Raw genomic sequence first — 23,055 nt, 5'->3', positions numbered from 1 at the left:
AAGTTAGTTTCATTTAGGCGAAATTGTTTGTCGATCCCGGTTGGTTTGTTTAAGCGCAAAGTTCTAAGCGGTTAATTCCATTTACGCCGATGAAGCGTCCCGCGAGAGTATCTTGTTTTTCCGTCCGTCATTGCTTCTGGCTGAAATTCTAGGTAACACGAGTTACGGACTGTGAAGGCTGATCACGGAGAAACTTTTACATGAAAAATTAAACAATACAAAGATGAGTTTGAAATTTAATGAAACTGTAAAAATTAATAGAACCCTAGACATTGTGTTATTTCGCTGCGTTTTGTTTTATTTTTATTAAATTACATAAAGTATTATTTGTTTCTACAAAAATTTTTGCGGTAATGATAGAAAATTATTATTTTGAAGAGTAAAGTTAAATAAACTTTACTTTTTCTATTTCAAGATTCTTTTCTCTATTATACAGCAACGTCTGTTATCTTACGATATAACCGCCACAGTTCTAGGGAACAATATCGTGTATTTAATACAAATAGGTAATTTTGTGGTAATATATATGCAGTTCTTCTCGTTCTTTCTAATTTTGATTTTAAATCCTACAATTTCTATGCCACCAGGCTTAGGACTACTTTTGCATCCGAATAGGCAATTCTGTGCCGATCGATCATTTCCGGACGGTAAATTGAATGGTCGCGATCAGTAGAAGTCACGCGATGCGACCCTCGAGCTTCACCATCGTGAAATTCGGGGTAACTCGTAGTATGCAAAGCGGATCGCCTGTGACAGGGGGCCCGATGTTAATGGCACGAAGGTTTTACTTCGAAAGAGCACTTCGCGCACACGTTCGATCCGAGTGCCAGATTTATCGAGCTAAAGTTTCATCATACGTTCATAAAAAGTCCAAACAAAACGTGCACAGTGTTATGCATTAATTACCGCGTAGGGGGTTAACGATAATTGAATAGCCTGTTGCTAAAAGTGCAATTAAGGCAATGTTTCCTTTTCTCAAATATCGTTAATTCCTGGTTCTCCAATGATTAAAAAAAAATACCAATTCCGTTATCATTAAAATATATAAATTAAAAATCTGCTCCGAGCATATGAGAGTTTCTCAATTTATTTATTAACGTTTTACAAAGATATATAATTGTGTTATGTAATTTTGAATTTTGCCGTAATAAAAGTATCATGTTTCTGCCCCGCCCGCTTCTGTTAATTACCTCGTGGATACACTTTTATTAATTACCTCGTCGATGCACTCTCGCTGTACCCGCGTACACGATGGTGCACGGACACAAATCAATATGAGCTATTTGTAAATCGCCTCTCGCTTCTGTTAACTGTTTATCGATACTGCAAACGATCCCCACGCTTGACTAACCGTTGCCTGGCGCCCCTCGCAATAACGCTTTAACGCTGATAGCTTCCTATCGAAGAGCCTTCGAATCTTCACGTACATGTTCGATTAATGTTGCAATCGATATACTTCGTATGCACGTCAAATATCAAAGAATACTTTTTTATAAACTTGCTCGCAGTTACGCTGTAAGTCAAATGCTTGCATTCTTAAAGAACTTTAAAAATTTTTAAGGACGAAATCATTTAAGTTATTCGAGTTTGAAATTACGTCAAGAAGAATTTGTTATTTCTTTTTTAGTTTATGAAAATTGCAATATTTTCAATTATTTATAATTAAGAGAGTGTTGTGTTTAAACTAGTTTCTAAAAAAAATATCGAACTAGATTTCCTTAAAGAATGCATAGATAAAAGGAAGCGTGGGAAATCTGGGACACGCTACGTACGTCCGTAATTACATTGCAAATGGCTTTTGAGAAGGATATGAGAAAGATGACTATCGTAAGATGACTTCAGCTGACTTCCGTCAAAAGAGGAATGAGATAATTATAGAGTAAGAAATGTTAACGTACCTATGTGTAGAATTATACCGTAATACGTTTCGTGTGCGAAAATTCAAATACATGTGTTTTTTCGAATAGAGACACAGGGGAATTTAAAGTTTAAATAACTTATAATAAAGATAATGGCAATGTTTAAGTTTTGCCAGACGTGATATAATTTCCAGGTCGAGGACAAATACCGTATAAAGTATAAAACTTTCGGAGTGAAATAGGAAATATGATATATGATATTTTGACATCATTGAAAATGTAAAAACGCACCAAGTCGATCCGACAGACCCGTAAAAATTGGAATAAATTCGCGTACAAGAAATGCACCGGTGGTAACGGCAGCGAGTCGGTGAGAAGAGTGATCTCGATGTGCATACAGCAATGCCGGGAATGGTGCACACGCGCGCGTGTCTGATCGTGACACGGGAGGGTTCGTTTCCCGAGGGAACTATCGAAGAACGCCGTAGTCGTCTTCTTCTCGATCTTCAGCTTCTCTTCGCGTCCCGCCGTCCTATCGTTTCGCGCCGCGATTCTCACTTTCTCGAGAGGCTAACACCAAGTGTCGATCCTTGTCGCCGGCGATCTCCAACGGTTTCTTCCTTCTCTTTACCTTTCCCCGTTCGAATAACGAAAGCGATGAAGGTCGACGACACGAAGGTAGAAACGCGATTCTCCATCTCAATGCTGTGCCGCAGCAGCCCTTTTCTCGATTCAGCTAGTCGCCTCTCGCACTCTTCCCGACGAAACGACAAAGCACTCTCCCCGGGCGTCTCGTATTGCCGAATCGTTGTAGGAATTGCGCAAGGATATTGCTTCTCTAGAATTCATAAGGTTGCCGAGATACAACTTCGTCGAGGCGCTTTGCAAAGACGTGACATGGTAAGGCGGATTGAGCACGAATGATGATTACTGCAATCATTCATACTAAAATGTGGTAACTTTAACCCAGTTGGGATAACTTTGGCCCAAATTTAAAAAAAAATGCTTAGAAAGCACGCGTATCAGAAATCAGGACATAAAACCTTTCTTTAAAACGTTTTACGTTCCGAATTTAACACACGTACTGTCTGGGCATTATCAAAATTTGGGTCAAAGTTACCCCGATTTTGGATCAAAGTTACCTCAATTTAAGATAGTAAGATTTGTATAAATATAAATAGATGAAGAAAATTTAGCGAGCACAAAATCAATCTGTGCGACCATGACAGTATGAATAGATTTCTCTTTAAGCGTGGATTAAGAATAGCGTGGAATAAAAATAAGGGATGAAAATATGTATAATGCCGAATGTGTTGATTGAAAGCACGTTTTGTGAAGCATTCGATATCACCACTGCGTGAGAAATACGAAATGACGTGTTAAAGTTGAAGTGGATAGAACAATTAATATAACTAGGAAGATTATAAAGGAACTTATAAACTCTCTAAATCTCATGAAGTAAAATCTCACTCGAAGAGACTAAAAATTTAGTCTGTCTTGAAAAAAGAGTGAAAATCTGCCACTCTTGAACAAGATTCGAGTGGCCATATTTTCATTCTTTTTTCAAGACAGGTTAAATTTTCAGTCTCTTCGAGTGAGATTTCACTCCACGAGATTTAGAGAGAATGCTTTTGTGTATATGTATATGAAAGAGTTAGAGATTAAGAAATCAAATAAATGAAGATCTGTGTGTTAGAAATAAATGAATGGATGCGAATATATTGTAGTATTTTGAGCACGCAAGAGGGATACCACAGCTAGAAAAATTACTCCGATTTTGAACGGAAACTGATAGTAACTATGACTACGAAAATCCGACTAGTGATCTAAATCGTGACTGGGTTGCCTCGAGAGTTTCTCGCTTAGTCATGGGTTAGAATCATTGCGAGGGCAGTGATTTATAGCTAAATGTTAGAGATCCCTTAACGTTGTAAGTCATTCTCTTTACGCACTCGTACTCTTTTCATCAATTTTTCTTCAGTCTATATTTGAATGGACGATTTCCCGCGAGTCTCCTTTTTCATAAGACTGATAATCAAGCTGCTCGTGACATCCGACCCTGTCCTCCGTTGTTCTTCGCGCACTTCCGGCTGCGACGGATTTACGACGTGGCCGTACGCTCGTTTCGTGTCGTTAGCCGAAGGGTCGCGCGGATAAATGGCGTGCCGCCCTGATGAAAAAGTTTCGTCGTCCCTCCTCGCACGGCGAGCACGCAGGGGAGGTGAGAAGAAAGGGAAGGCTGAGCAATAAATGAGTTTACTCTGTTCACCTCGTTGTGTTCCGAGCTGGTAACAGCACGCTTATCATAGTAATCGGACGATTGTCAGATGGTGGTCCCACATCTTTAATTTTTTGGCTGAGAGTAAAAAGATGATGACGTCGACAAATGTTCATTTGTTGCGTATTTTGCTTTTATAATTGTGTACACTCTAAATCCGTAGCAATGAAAATTTTACTGCTAACAAAAGTGAGTAACAAAATCATTGCTTTAAGCGTGGATGTTCACTGTTTTGAAGTTAATCTGTCTACTCGTACATAAAGGAGTGGACTATTTCATTCGAAGTGGTTTAAGCATTAGTTGATAATGCATTGCAAGATGCATTGAATGTTACTGTAAGGAATGAATTTAGCAATATATTGTCACGGTTGTTATGAGCGAGACGCATCTTGAGACACATATGACATAAACATAAGAGACAGATTAATTAATTTTATAAAAAATTATATACGTATATACCATTATATCATTAAACCATTATTTTACCATTAAATAGATTAAATTTATAACGTATATAATTTTTTCAAAAATTTATAATTAAAAATAAGATTAATAAGTTAATAGATTGATAGTATGCTCTGTTCAAAATCTGTCTCTGCAGGCTTTGCTATTTGGGTTTGGACATTATTCTGTCATTATTCTAACCTCCAAATTCATTCCTTTTTGGAGTAAATTTTTCACTTCAATTATCGAATGGATTTTCCATTTCCATCTTGCAGTAAAATTCACTGGTAGTAACATTGGCGCAATTGCCACTAATGCCTGTATTGAAATTTCAATTTAATGCAGTGAAATTTCATTGCAACAGATTTAGAGTGTACATAAAAGATATCAGTCTGTAATTTTATTGATCATTTATCGTTAAACGCGCTATTACTTTCTCACACTCAGCATTTCTTCATAACATAATTCAAGTCGTGGGTATTTCTTTGTCAGCAGATATTCGTATAACCCGTTCTGTCTACGGACCACTGAATTATTGGTGAAAATTCAGCAGCGAATTTTAAAATCGTTCTATTATGGCCGCTTAATGTATGCATGGAACGCTCGAAGGCACGGGAGCAGATTATACGGTATAATAATTGGAATAATATAGCGTGTGTGCGCCTCGGATCGAAACAATTTTGCCGCAGTAATTAATAATGCGTTAAATAACGCGTTCTTTGTCGGGATCACAGCGTGTGTGCCGTAATTCCCTACTGTAAATACAATGAATGTCATATTGCTGCCTGCGACCAGAACCCAGCGCCGTTTCGAAATTAGCTATGTATGACCTATTTACTTGCAAGAGTAAAGTCTGCTATGTTTCACGGTTAAAATGAGCCGCCGACGATTGTCAACTGAGTTAACCAGAGACAATGAAATATACAGATACTAAGAATAGTCTAAGTAATGTTACTACCATGAACTCCGAAGAAATTTAATCAGAATGATCGAAGATGTTTTGTGAGAAATTGTAAATATATTATAAAAAGCAGAATATTATTTTATATTATAAATTTGAATAGATTCGTAACATATCGAGGAGGTTAATTACAAAGATATTTAAAGCTGAAATTCATTGCGAAAATAGTCATAATGAAAATATATTTATCAGTTAAAAAGAATTTTTCGATGTAATAAATAGTGCAACGAATTGGGACATGTATAACAAGCTAATAATACGAACATTGAAATGTTCGAAGATTATTTTTCCACGTTTTTAATCGACGCTTTATTAAAGCAAAATTTTTGTATTTTTGATGTACCATTCATTCAATATGAAGCTATTATGGGTGAGCTATTATTAAATGCGAGATACTAGATTTATTTAAATTCCTCTCGTTCGCTCGCGCGATTTGAACTCGTTGCAATTCTGTATTAAGCATCTCTTAAAATTTCTCGAACACGGCATAATCAAATAGATGGGCGGTGATGCTGATGATAACGAGGAAACTTTCATATTTTCGGGACATTACGAGGACTCGGCAATTTTATCGTGCTTCCACGAGAGATCGCCTCTTCCGCACGCTAATTCGTGTCCGAGTGAAAATGAACTTACGATACAAAAGCTTGCGCAATGAAGTATCGAACACGTGCTTTGTTTCTCGCAGATATTCGATTTGTATGGGACGTTCGTACTGTCGGTATACTACGCGGACAATATGCAGATAGAATGGAGCCGTAGAAAATAAGACAACAAAGAAATATAACTGGAGAAAGAATTGATTTTCGATTGCTGCGTTTGCCTGTGCGGGTCATATTAATATTATGCTTTTTTGAGATTCTGCTCTAACTTTGCATTGTACTACTTTAAACTACATATATACGTACAAAATATATCTAAATTCCGTTCGACGCACTGTTTCAGTATATGTTTCCAAGAGAGCCTTAGCCTATTAGTTGAATTATCAGAGTATAATAGTTTTTATACTAATGATGCATCTCATTTCGCTTTAAATAAGAGAAACTAATACGAAAACGAGTAAAATCAAGGATATTACATACAAAAGCATAGATAACTAAATAATTCATGATAACATACTTCTACAAAGAAACTTTTGCTTACTGTGTTTGCGGCAGTGGGAACGAGGGCAGAACGCATGAACCAACGTAGGAAACCGCTGAGCAAAATATGGTTCACAAAGAGCGGATGATTTAATGGTAGAAAAACTCTCGCGCACGTTCCTCCCGCATCAGATCAGACAATATCCACGAGCCCGGGTTCCGGTCAGTCGGTCCACAAAGCTAGACGGCTAGCTAGACTAGGACAAAATCCCCCGGGATAGCAAAAGCGACGGATCGAAAATCGAGTCAGTCTCCCTCTTGCCTTTCTCCTCCGCTTGCCATCCGACTGCGAACCGAGAGAGCTATAGTATGCCATCAAGTTGCAAGAGATATCAGCTCTTTGAGGAAGAGAGCTCTTTAATGCAGTATTAACCCTTAAGGTGCATTCACATGCAAGCGTCAAGCGTTAAGCAGCAGGAGCAGCAATCAATCAGCTGGGCGATACGGGCAGTGGTGTAAAAATTGCCTCGTTGATTGGTTGCTGCTTCCGTTGCTTGACGCTTGATGTGAATGCTACTTGCATGTGAATGCATCTTTACTGATGTCACACATAGAGACCGGAAGTTTCTCTACAGCGATATAATCGAATCAAAACAAGAGAATTAAAAGACTATAAGACTATAAGACAAATCAAAACAAGAGAATTAAGAAGACTATAAGACAATGAGACAAAGTTACGTAAAATACGTAGCAATAACTTTCTAACATGTAAGAAAGAGCAAAATGAGATTTAAAGAAAAATGATACGGGGGGGTATTTAGATTAATTAAATACGTGTAAAGATAATCTTACAGGTACATCGATATTCGATTAAATAGTTTATTACAATAAATTATGATACTAAATTATTTAAATAGTGCGCGAATAATTTATTAGTATGTAGTGATTAATTTCGATAATTTATTTAAATAGAAATAGTTATACGGTTAATTATTAATAAATAATTCTATTAAATTATTAGTACGAAACTCTTGGTTCTAATTCGTGCTTTAACCGAGTTACATTTACTGAGGGATGAAAGATGAGAAAGATAAAAAGGAAATTAATTCCCCCGCGTTTATCTCGCAATAATTCTGCTTCTTCCGACGTGTGATTAGCGGGATCTTGCACGAATTAAAAAGTGCTACGAGAGAAAGAGAGAAATATCTTTCATCGTGTGCACGGGTGTAGGAACAAATTTTTCTACTTCCTCTCGTCCGCGGGCAGGACAGAACGATGCTTGGGCGCTCATTAAGCGTAATCTGATCAAACACGTCATTAATCTTTGTCTAGTTACTCGTCGAAGAAGAGCGCTTCTTTGTAGTGAAACAAGATCGGATCAGCAACTGGCAGGATTTGCTCCGATATTCTCTCTTCCTGTATCGATTAATTATATTACAATCACTGCCGCCGTTTATTAGTCACCCATTTTTCCGCTGTCCTGTTTTGCATAACAACGGCGCTATGCAAATGCACCTTTCCTTGGCCACCGCGAATGCAATCGCTTTTATGTTTTTCGACGCATCACAGCCACGTTAACCGCTCGTTCGACTACGTCAAGTCGTATAATTGATTACCACCGAGAGAGAAATATCGAATGCCGCGGTGACAGCCGTCTATTCCTGACGAAAATAAATGCGATGATATTTTCACGAAAAGTATTGCAATCGCAATTCTATTGCGATGTTATGGCAGGCTACCTTTTTTCTCACATGTTTCGTGCTCAGTAATAATACTTTACAATGACGTACGTGAAAGTAATTGTCAAAGATGCACAACTAAAGATTTTTTTTATATTTCTGAATATCCCATAATATATATTGTGTCATATTTTACAAATGTTGTTTTAATATAAATTTATATACGAATTCTATTAATCTGATATCTTTCATAAATCATTGGTACAAAATTTTCACTAAGCTGTGAGAAAATTAAACCCATTAGCTATCTCATACAAATATCGTTTACACTCGAGACTTAGCGAATTGAGGGTCGCCAAAGTGGAAATGGCATCACTTACGGGTCAGCTTGGATCGGATAACTTCACTTGGCTAAGTATCACCGAAATTGCCCCGGAGTAACTGTCGGCTGGTGTTACTTCAATCTGCATAACAATCGGGCATATCGCCGCACAGACGATCGCCGGCGAAAGGAAGCGACGAGAGGAAGTAAGTTATTTGTGCTCGATTCCTGTATGTCTTCTGGATGTCGGTTAAAATTTGCGTTGATGGAATAATTGCTGCCTTAAGAAAATACAAATTTGTAATACATTTGCATCTTTACGTGAAAGAAGCGTATTCCGGATAGTTGAATTTATGTAATTATACCGTAATAAAGTGCAAAAAAAAACACGTAGTGGCAAAATTGCAAATTTAAACATTTTTTGTTTTCTAGAAGCAAAATTATTCCTAATATATTGCAAAAATTGCGTCGCTTCAGTCACATAAAAAAAGTAAAGGCGACAGACTTTTAATAAGAAAATAGTAAACTAGATAAACAGATTAAAAGAAAAGGAGCGAGCGTAAAATATTATGATTCGCAAAATGCAAATGTAGGAGTGTCTCAAAGAGATAAACGATACATAATGAACCAATGAAATATTATCTCGGACGGATTCCGGGAGAGTACATCAAGATTGCGAATAGCATCTAATGAACCAAGGCAATCATAAATCGTTGCGCCTTTTTATAACGACTCGATATATCCTCGCCGCTGTCGTTTTCGTTTCCAGAGCCTCATAAAAAGCTCCAGCAATTAACGAAGTTTCATGGCCGCAGTACGGTCCATAACGAGCTGCGCGACAAAGTTTCGTGCGGTAATGAACCATAATTGTCGAGAAAATAGAGTCGAAAATCGGTCGAGGTCGTGTCGAATGCTGAAATCTTTTTTTTTTTTTTTTTTGACACCGTTATCGATGATCAAAGAAAATTAAATGTGATTTAAGAGGAAAAACCTCTTACAATAAATAGCTACAACAATTAAATGTCACTCATTATAAAGTAACATTTATTGTAACTAATACAATTACGACACTATTAATCTATAATTACGTAATTATTATTGGCTATTATAATTCACATTATGTGATCGCGGAAATAACCACAGGAATTAATTCTGACATCATCAATTTACGACATTAATTATAATTTATGAAGTGTTTCGTACATATAAAAACTAAAGATGTAAGTTGAAATAATTCAACCGAAACTCGAACTTTTCCCTCACTGTTAAATCTATAGTGTCAAATTTAATCTTACGTGAGCCGCCACTGCTCCTACTCAATCATATCGTTATTTTATACTAAAACAATAGTTATATTTGACACTATACAGTGTCAAGTTGACACTGTATAGTATCAAATTGACACGATATAGTGTCATATATAAGTATCGTTTTGGTAAAAAATAATCATATATTTAGTAGGAGCAGTGGCGACTCACGTAAGATTAAATTTGACACTATAGATTTAACAGTGCTCGTCCATCCATCCGGGCTGTTCTCGCATTGCGCTCGTTATCGTCACCCGTCTGTACCTGTCCGACTCCGTTCTTCTTGACTGCATGTTCACATCAGCTAGGTTCAAATCTCGATCGTATCACCCAACCTGTTCCGACCCTACAATGTCGCTTCTGCACAATGTCTACCCGTCTGCACCGGCAAGACCTCCATCTTCAATGGCGAGCGGCTCAACGTCATTATTAATGATGCGCACTCGAAGCACAGTAAGATGCCGAGGGATTTATAGACTTTAGGATACGAGTCGAGTCGAAAGAGCGGTGGGAGGAGGCGCGGGCGTGTAAAAAGAGGCCTCGTTTTATCGTCGGAAAGTTTCCCTCGTGGCGGTACTTCCAGAAATGATGGTGGACGGGGTCAAAGAAGAAGGTGAGGTGGTAGAGTTTTTCTCCGGGCAAGCCATTCGCCCCCGGCTCTGCGGTCGTTTCTTATCCGCAGGGTAGTGATACGGAAAAAGGGGCGGACACCCCTTTTACCTTCCTGATGTCCCCGTTCAACGCGGCAACCTCTTTGTTTTAGGCGCATCAAAGACGTCGCGAAGGTATGACTTTCGCGCAGACCACAGAGCATCGTTAATGCGCAGTTGAAAAATTCATGAGCCCGCTTGCTCGCTGGTTCTCGCGACGATGGCATGCTTATATTATTTTCAAAGAGATTTGCAAGATGGCGTCTCCGTGTATTACGAGCGAAGACGCTCGAAATCTATTTATATGCAATGCTTACTTTTCAAATGCACAAGTTTCAATTGCCGTCGACACAAACGGATATGAGAATCAACAGAAAAAATTTTATTCATTTTTCCACACGTATCCGGAAACGGCGATGTAAACATCAGTTCTCTGCATTATCTCAATTTTAATTTCCTCATACTCTTCAATTATTAATGAGGTAAAACTACTTATAAGGAAATCGTCGGAATATGTTGTATAAAGCATAAAAATATTAGATTTTTTTTTATTTACTTATCTCAAGGTTTTAAGGGTCGAAAGAATCCCTTAAAAATAAAATATTTTTTTCATTTTCAGTGAATATATTTGAAACTATGAAATATATGAAAAAATGTGTTACACAAAAGTTTTGTGATATTTCATATTCTTAATAACGTATTCAGATTTTTCGAAAATATTAAATTTTTTAATTTACCTCCACTCGTAGGAATTATTTCAATCTCCCTAAACCTGGACATAAACACACACACACACACACACAAATAAAAAAATGAGTATAATAATATTTTTTGATACTTCGCTACATATCCAAAGCCCATTAAAATCAGCGAACGATAATTATCTTATGGGAGCTTATTAAAATCGAGAAATCCTTCTTCTTAGTTTGCCTATTGCTTTCACATTTTATATAATAAACGAAGGATGTGTAGGCGTCACACTGAAAAACCCACGCGGATTAGCGACTTTTTTCTCTTATTCTCCTCGCGAAAGAGTCACGATCGCAATAATCGTAGCTGTGAGTTCAAGGGGTTCAAGTGGAAACGAAAGAAATTCGCACGGGCCTTTTTGCGGACCGTGTAGCTCTGGCTTGCTCTGGCTTCTGCTCAGAGGATGACTGCGCACTTAATACCTTTAATATCGCGTTTTATTAAAACCTCGTGCCAGAAATGAAAGACGCGTGAGGGAAACGGGGAGGAATCGCGGATAGGGCGTGGGATTTAATAAAAGCGAAACACAAGCGACCGAGTCAGCCGATAGGGAGAATATTTGCCAAAGAAATAATTACGGGCCAAGGACGTGGATATAACGAAAATATTCAGATCAAGATTCGCGGTGAACATCCCGAGCATATTTCTTCATCTTTTTAGTATCGAGGAAAATCAAGAAATATATTTTACCGAAGTATTTTTTGATTAGAATTTCTTTTAAATAATTCTAATCATGAATTATATATATATAACATTTCGTTTTTATATATGTATATATATATATATTTATTTATTTGGAGTATTTTATAGCTCATAATATTTACTCGAAATTATTCGTGATGTGTATTATAAAGATATACATATTCATGTCTGGGAATTATATCTATCATAGAACTAGAATATACATGAGACTGGCTTTACACGACATTAACGTAACGAAAAGCGAGGTCTTACATGAGGGTCTGAAAATGCTATGTGTACGCTACTTTTACGAGGCGTCCCTTTTGCATGTCTTATACAGCTCCAGTACGCTTTTATACACTTTTGCGCTCACAACATGCGTATACGCATGTTACAGCACAGACACAGCATATCGGTTAATTGAGTATTTGCATGAAAAGGATTTAATTTGCGTTTGCCGAACATCACGGGTACCTGCGCGCTTTGCGTGTGCGCTGTAAATTGGACAAATTAAATACGTGAGAAGCTTTTTCATCGGCAATGCTTTTGTTTCCTCGAAAATATTTGTTGAACAATTCTGATATTTCCCGTGGCACTCTTCATTAAGGTGAAATTAATAAACATTATGAATTAATAAACGAGTAAGACTAATTAATGAAATTACGAGAACATGACGGAAATAAAGGTGAGAAACTAATTAAGTGAATAACGATCGTGTTCGCACGCAACTATCGCGTTATCGTAATGTGAAATTGCCCATTAGATAGATTGCTATGAAAAAACGGTTTTATTAAAGAGTCTTAAAATTTAACTAGATCCAGGTCTGAAAATAATTTTGTTAGATTATTAAAATAATTATGTAGAACGTTTAAGCATTGATGACTATGTTACAAAAACTTTTAACATTCTAGCCATCAATTTGAACGTCCTACATAATTCTTTTGATGTTTCAAACAAAATTATTTTCAAAATTACATCTGGCTAAATTTTTTATAGATACTTTAGTAAGCCTGTTCTTTCTGTATAATTGAAATTAACCTAATCTGAGTAGTATGAGAAGAAACGACTGTTAATTTACGATTCTGTTCCGATATTGATTAGATTGTTCGATCGAAGATGTTTGCTTATCATTTATAACGTAACAGCGTATTACAAATATTAATTTCATTTAATGTAAGTATCACATTTTCGTAATTTCTTCGCTATTTAAGTTTCTTTTTAAAATAAGAAAGTAGTAGTTATTATTTGTCTATTATGCATCTGTATAATAATTATATAAATTCACTTAGCAATTTAATCTTTATTTAGAAAATATCAAAGATAATATGTTTTTGATTTATATGATTTATGTTGGACGTCAAAATTGGCACACGTGTGCAGGCCTAAAGAATCTCGATGGTTGCTCGCAGAAAAGTTGAGAAGCTCAAGAAATCTTCGAGTTTCCGTGGCATGATCTAAACTAAAAATTCTCTTTCAGTATTCTCTACTAAGCGCGACGACGAGAACGTTACTGCGACCGCAATTGCAAAAAGAGCGTCTTGACTTTGGCTCAAAAGTAAAAGCGCATGGCATTCGTCTTTCTCCGTGTCTTCCTTCTTGCCAGCTATTCAGTGAATATGTTGACTTTTAGATTGCACAGGCAATGATTTATTTCCTAGGTCAAAAAAGAAGGGGTTCATGTAAATTGCTACGCGATACGCAATTGGAAAAATCATTTTTAATATTATTAGCTTTTCTTCAGGATTATATATATATTATTACTAAAAAAGTACCTATGTCGCTAACAAGCATTACACTTCCGCCATGATTTTCCAAATATACATAACTGCATTGTCTTTAATCTGAACATTGTACGTTTGAGATATTTTATGAAATAAAAACTTGGCTCATAGGTATTCTCTGTTCGTAAAATTATATAGTAGGTATATTCTGTTGTGTGGATAAAATTAGCGAAATGAGAAATCATAATCAATTTGTGTAGGTGATAGTCAAAACAAAGTTCTCACGTAACAACGATCGTTATATTTCACATTTGTATTTGGACATTCACGCAGAATACTAGGTCACGGCAGAACTCGAAATCAAAATATAAATATGTTTCCGCTTGTACGGATCCGCATCGACTGTGTCGATCATCACTCGCTATGTCGCGAAACAGGGAACAGACGCTAATGATCTTGCGCAATAAATCTGATCAGGGTATCTCTGTTTAACACGGGTCCACTTAAAGAATGTATTGCGGCGGTTAAATTGCATACACATTTAAATATATTTATATCCCAGATATTCCGACGTTATTTTATAAATCGTACAGTTGATATAATAATAGCTGTAATCATTATGATGTCAACTGTTTCCGCAAAGTTTAAGTATATAGCAATGTGTGACATAAATTAATATCGCCCTTAATGATGTATCTGGGTATCGTTAAACATGGTTATCTGACCGCAGCCGTCCTAGCGTTATTATCCTACTGATAGACTACTTGTCCATGTCCATACAATTCTGATGCATCAAACATGCGGGATTGATGCGTGGAGACGTAGTATCGATTGCCAATAGCGGTGCAGGGATAACGTTATGCAAAAACTACCAACTCGCTAAAAGGACCTGATAGTGCGTGGCATGTTACATATACTGTCAAATGTAAATATATTTTTTGAGAAGGTTTTAGCGTGAAAAAATTAATAATTTGCAAATGTATAGATACAACGCTTTTGATATGTCACAGGTTATTATTGTAGAAAATGAAATGAAAATATAGACTTGATTAATATTAATTTATTATGTGAACGAACGCAACGAGTGATAAAATAACAGGAACATTAATTAGTATTGTCACAAATTGCAATCGCACAAAGCGATTATAAAATTTAATCAAATATTTTGAAGTCTCTGACAGAAAGATTAGCCTTAGTAATTACGATATAGAAATAAATATCAACCAACGTGGAATTGCGGTATATATGTTAAAGTGTTATTGTACAGTAAAATTGCTAATATTTGTATATTATCTTGTACATTATAAAGGATTAAAGTGAAAGGATCGATATGATATCGTATTCGGTATACGAAAGATATTTTTTATGTTTTTAAAAATATCTAGCGCATGTGACTATTTTGAAAAAGTCTTGTAACGAGACATTTTTAAGAGTCCTTGTCGTTTTGAAAAATGCTCGGTTCGAAACTTGAGTTTCAAGTACTAGACTGTGGATAATACATTCTGAAGTTATGCCGGAGATATGTGAATCAAAGTTCGGTGGACACATTTCCATACACATACATTAAAAAGACAAAAGACACGAAGTTCAATAGTCTAACACGTTACGGTATGAAAGATCGATGACTTGATTCTCCTTTGCTGAAGAGGAAGCAGAGAAGCGCTTGATAAGTATAACAAAAGAGCTCGCGCTATCTTTCTCGAAGCAACATTGCGACAACGACGACGACAACGACGACGTCATCAACGCGTTCCGGCACGTGGAAGCGTGTAAAGAAAGACCACGTACCATGTCGTCAGTCATCGTCGTAAGAGACGACAAGAGGATTTTCACGACGACGAGCTTGCTCCGTTGGAATCTAGGGTTATTCGCCGTCAACCTCGTTCTGCGTATCCGCGAACTGCTGTTCTCACAGGTGGCACGAGAAGCGACATTTCAATGACGTTGCGATGGGAGTTGTGAATCTAGGTATCTCGCAATATATATTGTGAGCACTCATGTGAAATACTGCTTCACATTGCAGTTTGGAATAGTTTAATATTGCGACTACCGGTGATAGATAACCTGTGCATTAGTTACTAGAGTTGACAATCTTAGTCAGCAACGACACATTGATATACCCAATATACCGCACTGTAATTTCTTTTTTCGTCGAATGATTTTAACTATTTATATATTTTATATAATTATTGTTTAACGATATAATGAAGTTCCTTCGCAAGAAGAATATTTATTATTTTGTTTTGATCGGATATACCGTGATTGCATATCGAACGACCGAAGGTATTGGATGGCGTCGCACGAGCGCGTTCATGAATTATAACGTACTCACATTTTATCGAATTTGCAAGTGGCGAAGTTGCCTGCAGCGCGCGATCGAAGACAATGGCCGAAGTGGACAGAACGTGTTTCGTAATCTACACGATTCTGTCGCTGTCCTCAGGGTTTCCTCGCGACATGAGAGCCGAGATGCAGCCATCCGATTCCCACGGATGTCGAACTGGACTCTCACCCGATGGGAGAACCGCCCTCGTAACACACGTAGACGTAAAACGACCAACGCGAACCGTCGACGCTCGAAGGTATCGTTATCGGTGAAACACGGGAGATATGAGAAAAAAAAGAAAAAGAAATTCTTGATTTGGGCATCCTCGATGCCAATATCGCTCATCGTATTACATTCTTTTATTTTGTACACCGCAATCGTAATTAATATCTAAAATTAGATTTTTAATTAAAATAACAAATTCGAACAAATAATATTATTGCAACGTGATAACAACGTAAGTAAATTGAATTGGAACTAATGTTGTGCAGAACTCGAGATTTTGATGCTATATGTTTCACTACATATTGAAATAAAGTTTTATAAAATGTACAGGACAGAAAAATATTATTTCATAATAATATATTTCTCTCTCTCTCTTTCTTTCAATATTTTTAATAATTTTAATTTTAATTTCCGATTTAATAGGAATTACACATGCCCATTAAATTATACTTCTATTTAAATTAATTCATCAATATTAATAGTATGTTACATATTATATGTCACCATAATAATCGGCGAGTATAACGCTCCGGTCATACTCGATCGTAAAGAGTAATTTATTACGTGAATTAAACGTGTGCAACATTTGACTGGCGATATTTGCGGTGATTCGTATTTAAAATTGGCGATATCTGTATTGATTAAAAAGCGGCTCGCGCGGAGCGTTTAAAGCAAAAATTGATACACGACTGTACCGATTTCAATTTATGAAAATAATTTGGTCGTTCGTTAAAATCAGTACACCGTGCTGATGTTTTTGGAAAAGCTAATTTGAAAATTGAAAGGTTTGCATGAAATATTCACTGTTTTCATTTTAAAATAATCTTTTTTAATTCGGAATTATTGTTTCAGGAATGGAAAATTCTTGTTGTATAGTTAAGTAATACGTACATAAAAAAAAACTTGTTAATACTTTGCTAAAGTATCTAACAATTTGGCTAGATATAAGTCTGAAAATAATTTCGCTGGTTTACCAAAATAATTATGTCGAACGCCCAATCTGATTGCTAGAATGTTAAAACTTTTCGCAGCATTGCTCGTCATGTTTGAGTTTCCTATTATAATTATTGTAGTAGTCTAACAACATTATTTTAAAATCTGTATCTACCTAAATTTTTACTTGAACAAAATTATTCTTTCTGCAAACACTCATATAGATGTAACTTACGAGTTTCATTTGAATAATTGTTCTAGGGTGCAAGTTTCTCTGTCGGGAAAGAGCTTTACTTACCGACGACATGCAAATTTAATATCTTTGGAGAGCATATACACTTCCAGCGCGGAATAATGTCTTACAATTTTTTAAGTTCGATATAACGCGTGATAAATTTATAATTATTTGTAAAACGTGAAAAGTTAGATATTATTTCATGAATCTCATCATTCTCGTTATCACTCATTTGATTATACTCTGCATATAAATCATATTTCTAAAAGCTTGTCCAGTAATTTGTACTTCTAAAATTATTTAAAAAAAGCTGAACACGCAAGTTTGGATAATATATTTCCCGGTTGGGTTGTAATAATTTTACCTCTAACACTGAAGTTGAAAAATATCCCTCGCGCCCGACAATTCGTTATACAGTAATTAACGACCCTATCGTGTCGTGTAACATTTACTCATGGCTTAGCTCTCCCACAGTAAATAACAGACGAATGATCTCGTTTGCGAGAAACGAATTTTGACAGTGATTTCGTCTCACCTCGTCCCGGTACGATTCAGCTCGATTCGGTCCGGCGTTCGCATGCTTGTCTGGAATCCACCGCAAATCTATGCCCCTGCTCGCCTAAGGCGCGTCGGGGATCAGGGGCGCCTATAATTTAAGCTCTGCGTATCAATCGCCGAGGGGTGGGTCTGACCGGAGGAGCAATTTACGTGATCGAAGGAGGAGGAGGAGAGATCACCATGGTGGACGAGGCGAGTCGGGTCGAGGCGAACTGGAGCTGGAGAGAGGGTGGATGGGGTGACTGACTGGAGTTCGAGGCCTAGGGGATGATTTCCCGATGGGCTGAGAGCGGCGGCGGTCCAGACAACCGGTCCGGGTGGCTGGTTAGATCCGCGTGTGTATATTGATCCCGCTCGTCACTACATTCGCCGTAGGCTGTTCTCGTGGACTGCGCTTTTGCGGTTTTTACCTGTTTCGCCCGTGAGCGTTCCCTTTAATACCTATTTTTTTTTCTTTTTTTTGCTCTTCGTCGGTCCGATCGTCTCCCTCTCGCTCCGACCACGCGCGGGCGTGTGCGCACGTGTCGAAATTGCAGACTGCAACACGCGTAATACCGCGGATCATCCCCATTCTTGCCGCGCGATAGTTAGCTTCGCTTTGGCGGAGCCGCCTCGCTTCTGTTTGCACATTGGATTAACGCGGAGATTCTGTTGTCGTTTTGCTGCTATTCGTGCGTTGATTTTAAATTTGGCTCGTTCGAAACTATTTTTAGATATTTTTGCGAGTTTATCGATTTGTTTGGTTAACTGTTAAAATGGCTGAGAGAGGCACAGATATGCGTTTTATAAAAATATAAATTTCTTTAGCAACTGAAAAATTTAAATTTCTTTAGTATAAACTTAAATATCAAAGCAACTGAATGTGATTGAAACGCATTGCCACGATATTCGTAATTTAATGTTTACGTGAATTTTGTTCTGACTGTTAAAATTATTCTTGTCACGTATATTAATTATTTTTAGTAGCGATGCACGTAATATTCGAGACTTCAAGATTCTCGTCTTGTCTTGTTTTGAAAATCAAGATGATATCAAGACAATATTGATTTAATAAATTTCGGTACGAGACAATATTGCCTTTCCAAGATCAATATTCTCGACTCAAGAATATCGAATATCAAATGTGTGAAAATAAATATATTTTTAGAAAACAGATATACATAGGTGTATTAAGCAATACAATAGATGTTTTAAGCTTTAAGCCGTAAGAAATTGACCAATTACAGTCGAATGCGAGGAGAATAAGCGATTGTAATTCGTCCATTTCTTATGGCTTAAGGATTAAAAACCTGTAGATTCGGGTTAACCCTATATATGTCTATTATACCGCCACTAACGTTTCCTCCACTTTCTTCTGTTAGAGAGAGAACGAACACTCAGATTGTGTTTTTTCATCCTTTCACACGCGTTAGTCATCGATATCCTTGTCTAGCATATGGCAATGCTTGTCTGTCTATATTATGTCTATGCGCTCCGCCAATCCACTGTAACGCTGCCTTCTTCCGATTAATTACGTTCAGCAGAACATTTATTTTGCAATCGTTGGAAGTTTTCTTCGCACTGATTGGATTATACTTTTAGATCTAGAGGTATAATTCTATCTCAGCACGTAATTATAAAATGGTTGCAATACTGTTGTGTTTCGCTGAACGCAGCCAATCAGAGATTTTTTAAATTTAATTTGTAAAAAAAGTCGATATTTTCAAGAATATCGAAATCGAGATGAGATTTATTTTCGATCTCGATAACGAGATCGGGACGAGAATTAATTTTTCAATATTTTTGCGGAACGAGACAATATTAAAAAAAATATCGTCTTGTGTCTCGTTTTAGTGCATCACTAATTTTTAGATGTTTGACATAATATTAATAGGAACCTTTTCTTCCATCGGGAACTTGGCGGCATTTTTAGATCGCATTACAGCCGCTTATAGTAATTAGCTGCGACGTTATTCTTGGGAGACTCGATCGAGCTATAATGAGTTTCCCCCGACCCTTGCGCGATCTTGTCCCATCCTGTTAAGGATTAGGACCGGCTGCGAGCTACGAAAGTGGCTGCAGCACGATGGAGCAATCGAGTTACCCCGTAGTCCGCCATATTGGCGGCACCAAAATTTAATAAAGCTGATTGGTAAATTGCCACCGAGACCCCATAGGACGGAGAAAGAGTGAGAGAGAGAGATGAAATAGCTTCCTCGAGAACACGGTGGACACAAGTGATGGCGTGTTTCTGTGTGTGATCACACACTTATACCACAGTTGCCACTTTTCGACTAGTATTCCACTGGAGATCAACGACTTTTCTGCCGAAGATCCTACTATCCCATGGGAGATCAATTGCCACCATCAAAATTTTTACTGTCATGTAATGTGTCCTCTGAAGAAAAGGATAAAGAAAAAAAATCATAAAATCGATCCTCCTGTCAGATTTCTTTTTAAAATCGGAAAAAAATTGAAATAAAAAAAAGAATCATTAAAAATTTGAATAGTTAGTCGGAGATTTTTTCTGTTAACCGAAGAGCCAGAGGTTCGTTAAAAAAGCCGAAAATCGGAGAAGCAACCGGTTAACTCATATTTATATTTTTGAGCACAAGTATTCATCGACCATCTCCAAAGCCATAGATTAACGAGAAAGCAGAACACTGAGAATAAGCGTGGATCGGTACTCGTATTACATCGAACATCTTCAAAGATAGAAGATGCTCGATGTAATAATTATAGATACGTTCGCTTTACTACGTTTACACAGCTCGATTTACGTCGAAGTTGTAACATCGATGTTGTGAAACTGGCCAATCATAGCTATTCCTCTGAAGAATGGAATGACTGCGATTGGCCAGTTTCCTGACATCGATGTTATAACTTCAGTGTAAATCGAGCCGTGTAAACATAGTCACTGTTGACTTTGCTTTCCTTTTCTATACTTTCACGATTATCGACATCGAACGGTTCTTAGTTCGATCAGCGCTCTGAATTCTACAGTGATATTCTGTTGGAGATTCCTTTTATTATGTTATCGTCCTTGTAGTCGCAACACATATAACATTTAATATTGCTCGCGAACGTTCGTCATTAGCGACAACGAAGAGACGAGATGGTAATGGATATCAGGCCGTATTCGGTATTATTATCGTCGTGAAACAAGCCTCAGCTTCGAACGGGGATTCAGGCGAAATCAGAGATCGAATCTTCCGCACCAATCGCAATACCCATTAACGTGCTGGAATTCAGAGATGATGGCGATGATCGCGGTGATGGTGGTCGTGTTGCGGTCGGCGACGATCAATTGCGCTCTCTCGATGATCTCTGCCGCTCGTATTCTGTCCAAAATCCAAGGCTTCTGCTTCAGATAGGCAAGCAGGTACACCAAGAACCGCAGCGACGATGAATTGCGTATCACAGCATTAGCTCTGCGAGATATGTGCGCCAGTTAGTTTCACGAGTGAGAAAGGTGAGGTAATTGTACGATCGATTTTCTACTCGCGAAGACGATTACTGTTAGTCAGTGATTAGATTGGTGTCTGATTGCCGTTTAGAGTTAAATCGATGTCTCTTAATTATAGTTCGCTTAAAGGTGTTAGATTTTCTCGAGGAAGTGCAACCTAATAATATAATAATAAAACACGAACAAAAATTCTATCGAAATTTCTGTCTACTTTCGAGTCATATATGTTTAATCGCGCGTTATGAAAAATGTGAGAATTTCGATATACAGGAGGTTAAAAAAAAGCTCGAGGCGCAACCGAAACTGCAGACGACGTAAATATGACATACTGTAAATAATGCCTGAAAAATATTTTCATACCGAAGGGGTGACAAGCGGCCAACGACCAGACAGAGAAATTACCGGAGGGTGAGAATAAATGGAAAATTCGTCGCTCACGTCTCTACCATGATTTTTAATGGAAACATGCGATCGTAAATTTTTAGCAGCGCAACCGTGTTTTCGATAAAAAATCATATACGAACTGAAATAAGTTAGCAGTTTTGACTACTTTATAAATAAATTGTTACATAAATTTATTACAACAAATTTTTCGATAAAATTAATACCATATCGATTTTCCTTATATAACACTTATCAGTTTTAAAAATGATGAGAATATTTATCTATATTATTCGATTTTTGGTTTGTCATGATCTTTGCATTTGATTTTTTTAAATATTTTTGTAAAATTCACAAATGCATGGGATGCAATTCTTTTGAATATTAGCCAAACTCCTAACACATTGATTCCTACATCATGTAGATGCGAAAGTATTACAGCACTCGGAGCACTATCTATGAAGAATATTAGAGTCGACTAGTCACCTGCACAAAATGGCTGAGCAACGTTCTAGAAAATCGCGGACATCAATCTTATAGAAATTTACATCTTCTCCCTATAGTTTTACCGCAGCCAGCATTATATAAGACGCAAATTGTACCATTTAAGTCACATCCATCTTCTAATAGAACGCTTTTTTTTGCTAAATCTTATCACATATTGATATCTCGTACCTAATTCTTTTCGTCCTCTATGCTATAGTAATATTTAATTTTGTATTTCATTTTTATTTTACATTTTGCTTTCATCCCACGCACTTTTTATTTTATTTTATACCGTATTCTCCATATTTTATTTGTATATTTTATTTGTATATTTGAGACCATGCTTTATTGCTCTCTTTTAGAGTCGCTAAAAATCTCGAAGCGTAGTAGGATCGAACGCAATGATAATCCTCGAATGTGCAAATATCCTCGGGAGTTACGCTTTGAAATATCCACGCGTGACTCGTCGGCCGCGTGCAAATCGTATTTCTTTCCTACCGTACGATAACGCCTCATCCGGTGTTATCGGTCCCCGGTGTGTTTATATCGAAAGGATTTCGATAGCGTCGAAGGAATTCGCGCTCGCGTTATTTGATTTATCGCGGGTTTTCGGGATGGACGAAAACAAGAAGCGCGCCAATATTAATCTGCATCCCTCGGGCTGCTCTCATCCTTTCGAATCACCTTCCGCTCGAATCGCGGGGAGCACCATTGTCACAATCCGCATGCCCG

At 37.2% G+C, this 23,055-nt stretch overlaps 1 protein-coding gene across 1 annotated transcript in view; it reads right to left on the bottom strand.

Annotated features, from left to right (window-relative positions):
* Positions 1–23,055, bottom strand: part of LOC108730843 (uncharacterized) — a 167,925-nt gene that overhangs the window by 86,444 nt on the left and 58,426 nt on the right. Inside the window, exon 2 of the mRNA XM_018460767.1 lies at positions 2,491–2,697. Within this exon, the coding sequence (XP_018316269.1) occupies positions 2,491–2,697 (207 nt within the window). The remainder of the gene's footprint in view (positions 1–2,490; positions 2,698–23,055) is intronic.

The sequence above is a fragment of the Mycetomoellerius zeteki genome, unplaced genomic scaffold, assembly GCF_001594055.1.
Source record: "Mycetomoellerius zeteki isolate Tzet28-1 unplaced genomic scaffold, Tzet1.0 scaffold98, whole genome shotgun sequence".
Classification (NCBI taxonomy): domain Eukaryota; kingdom Metazoa; phylum Arthropoda; class Insecta; order Hymenoptera; family Formicidae; genus Mycetomoellerius; species Mycetomoellerius zeteki.
The sequence above is the reverse complement of the archived record's forward strand: the minus strand, read 5'-3'. Positions and strand labels throughout refer to the sequence as shown.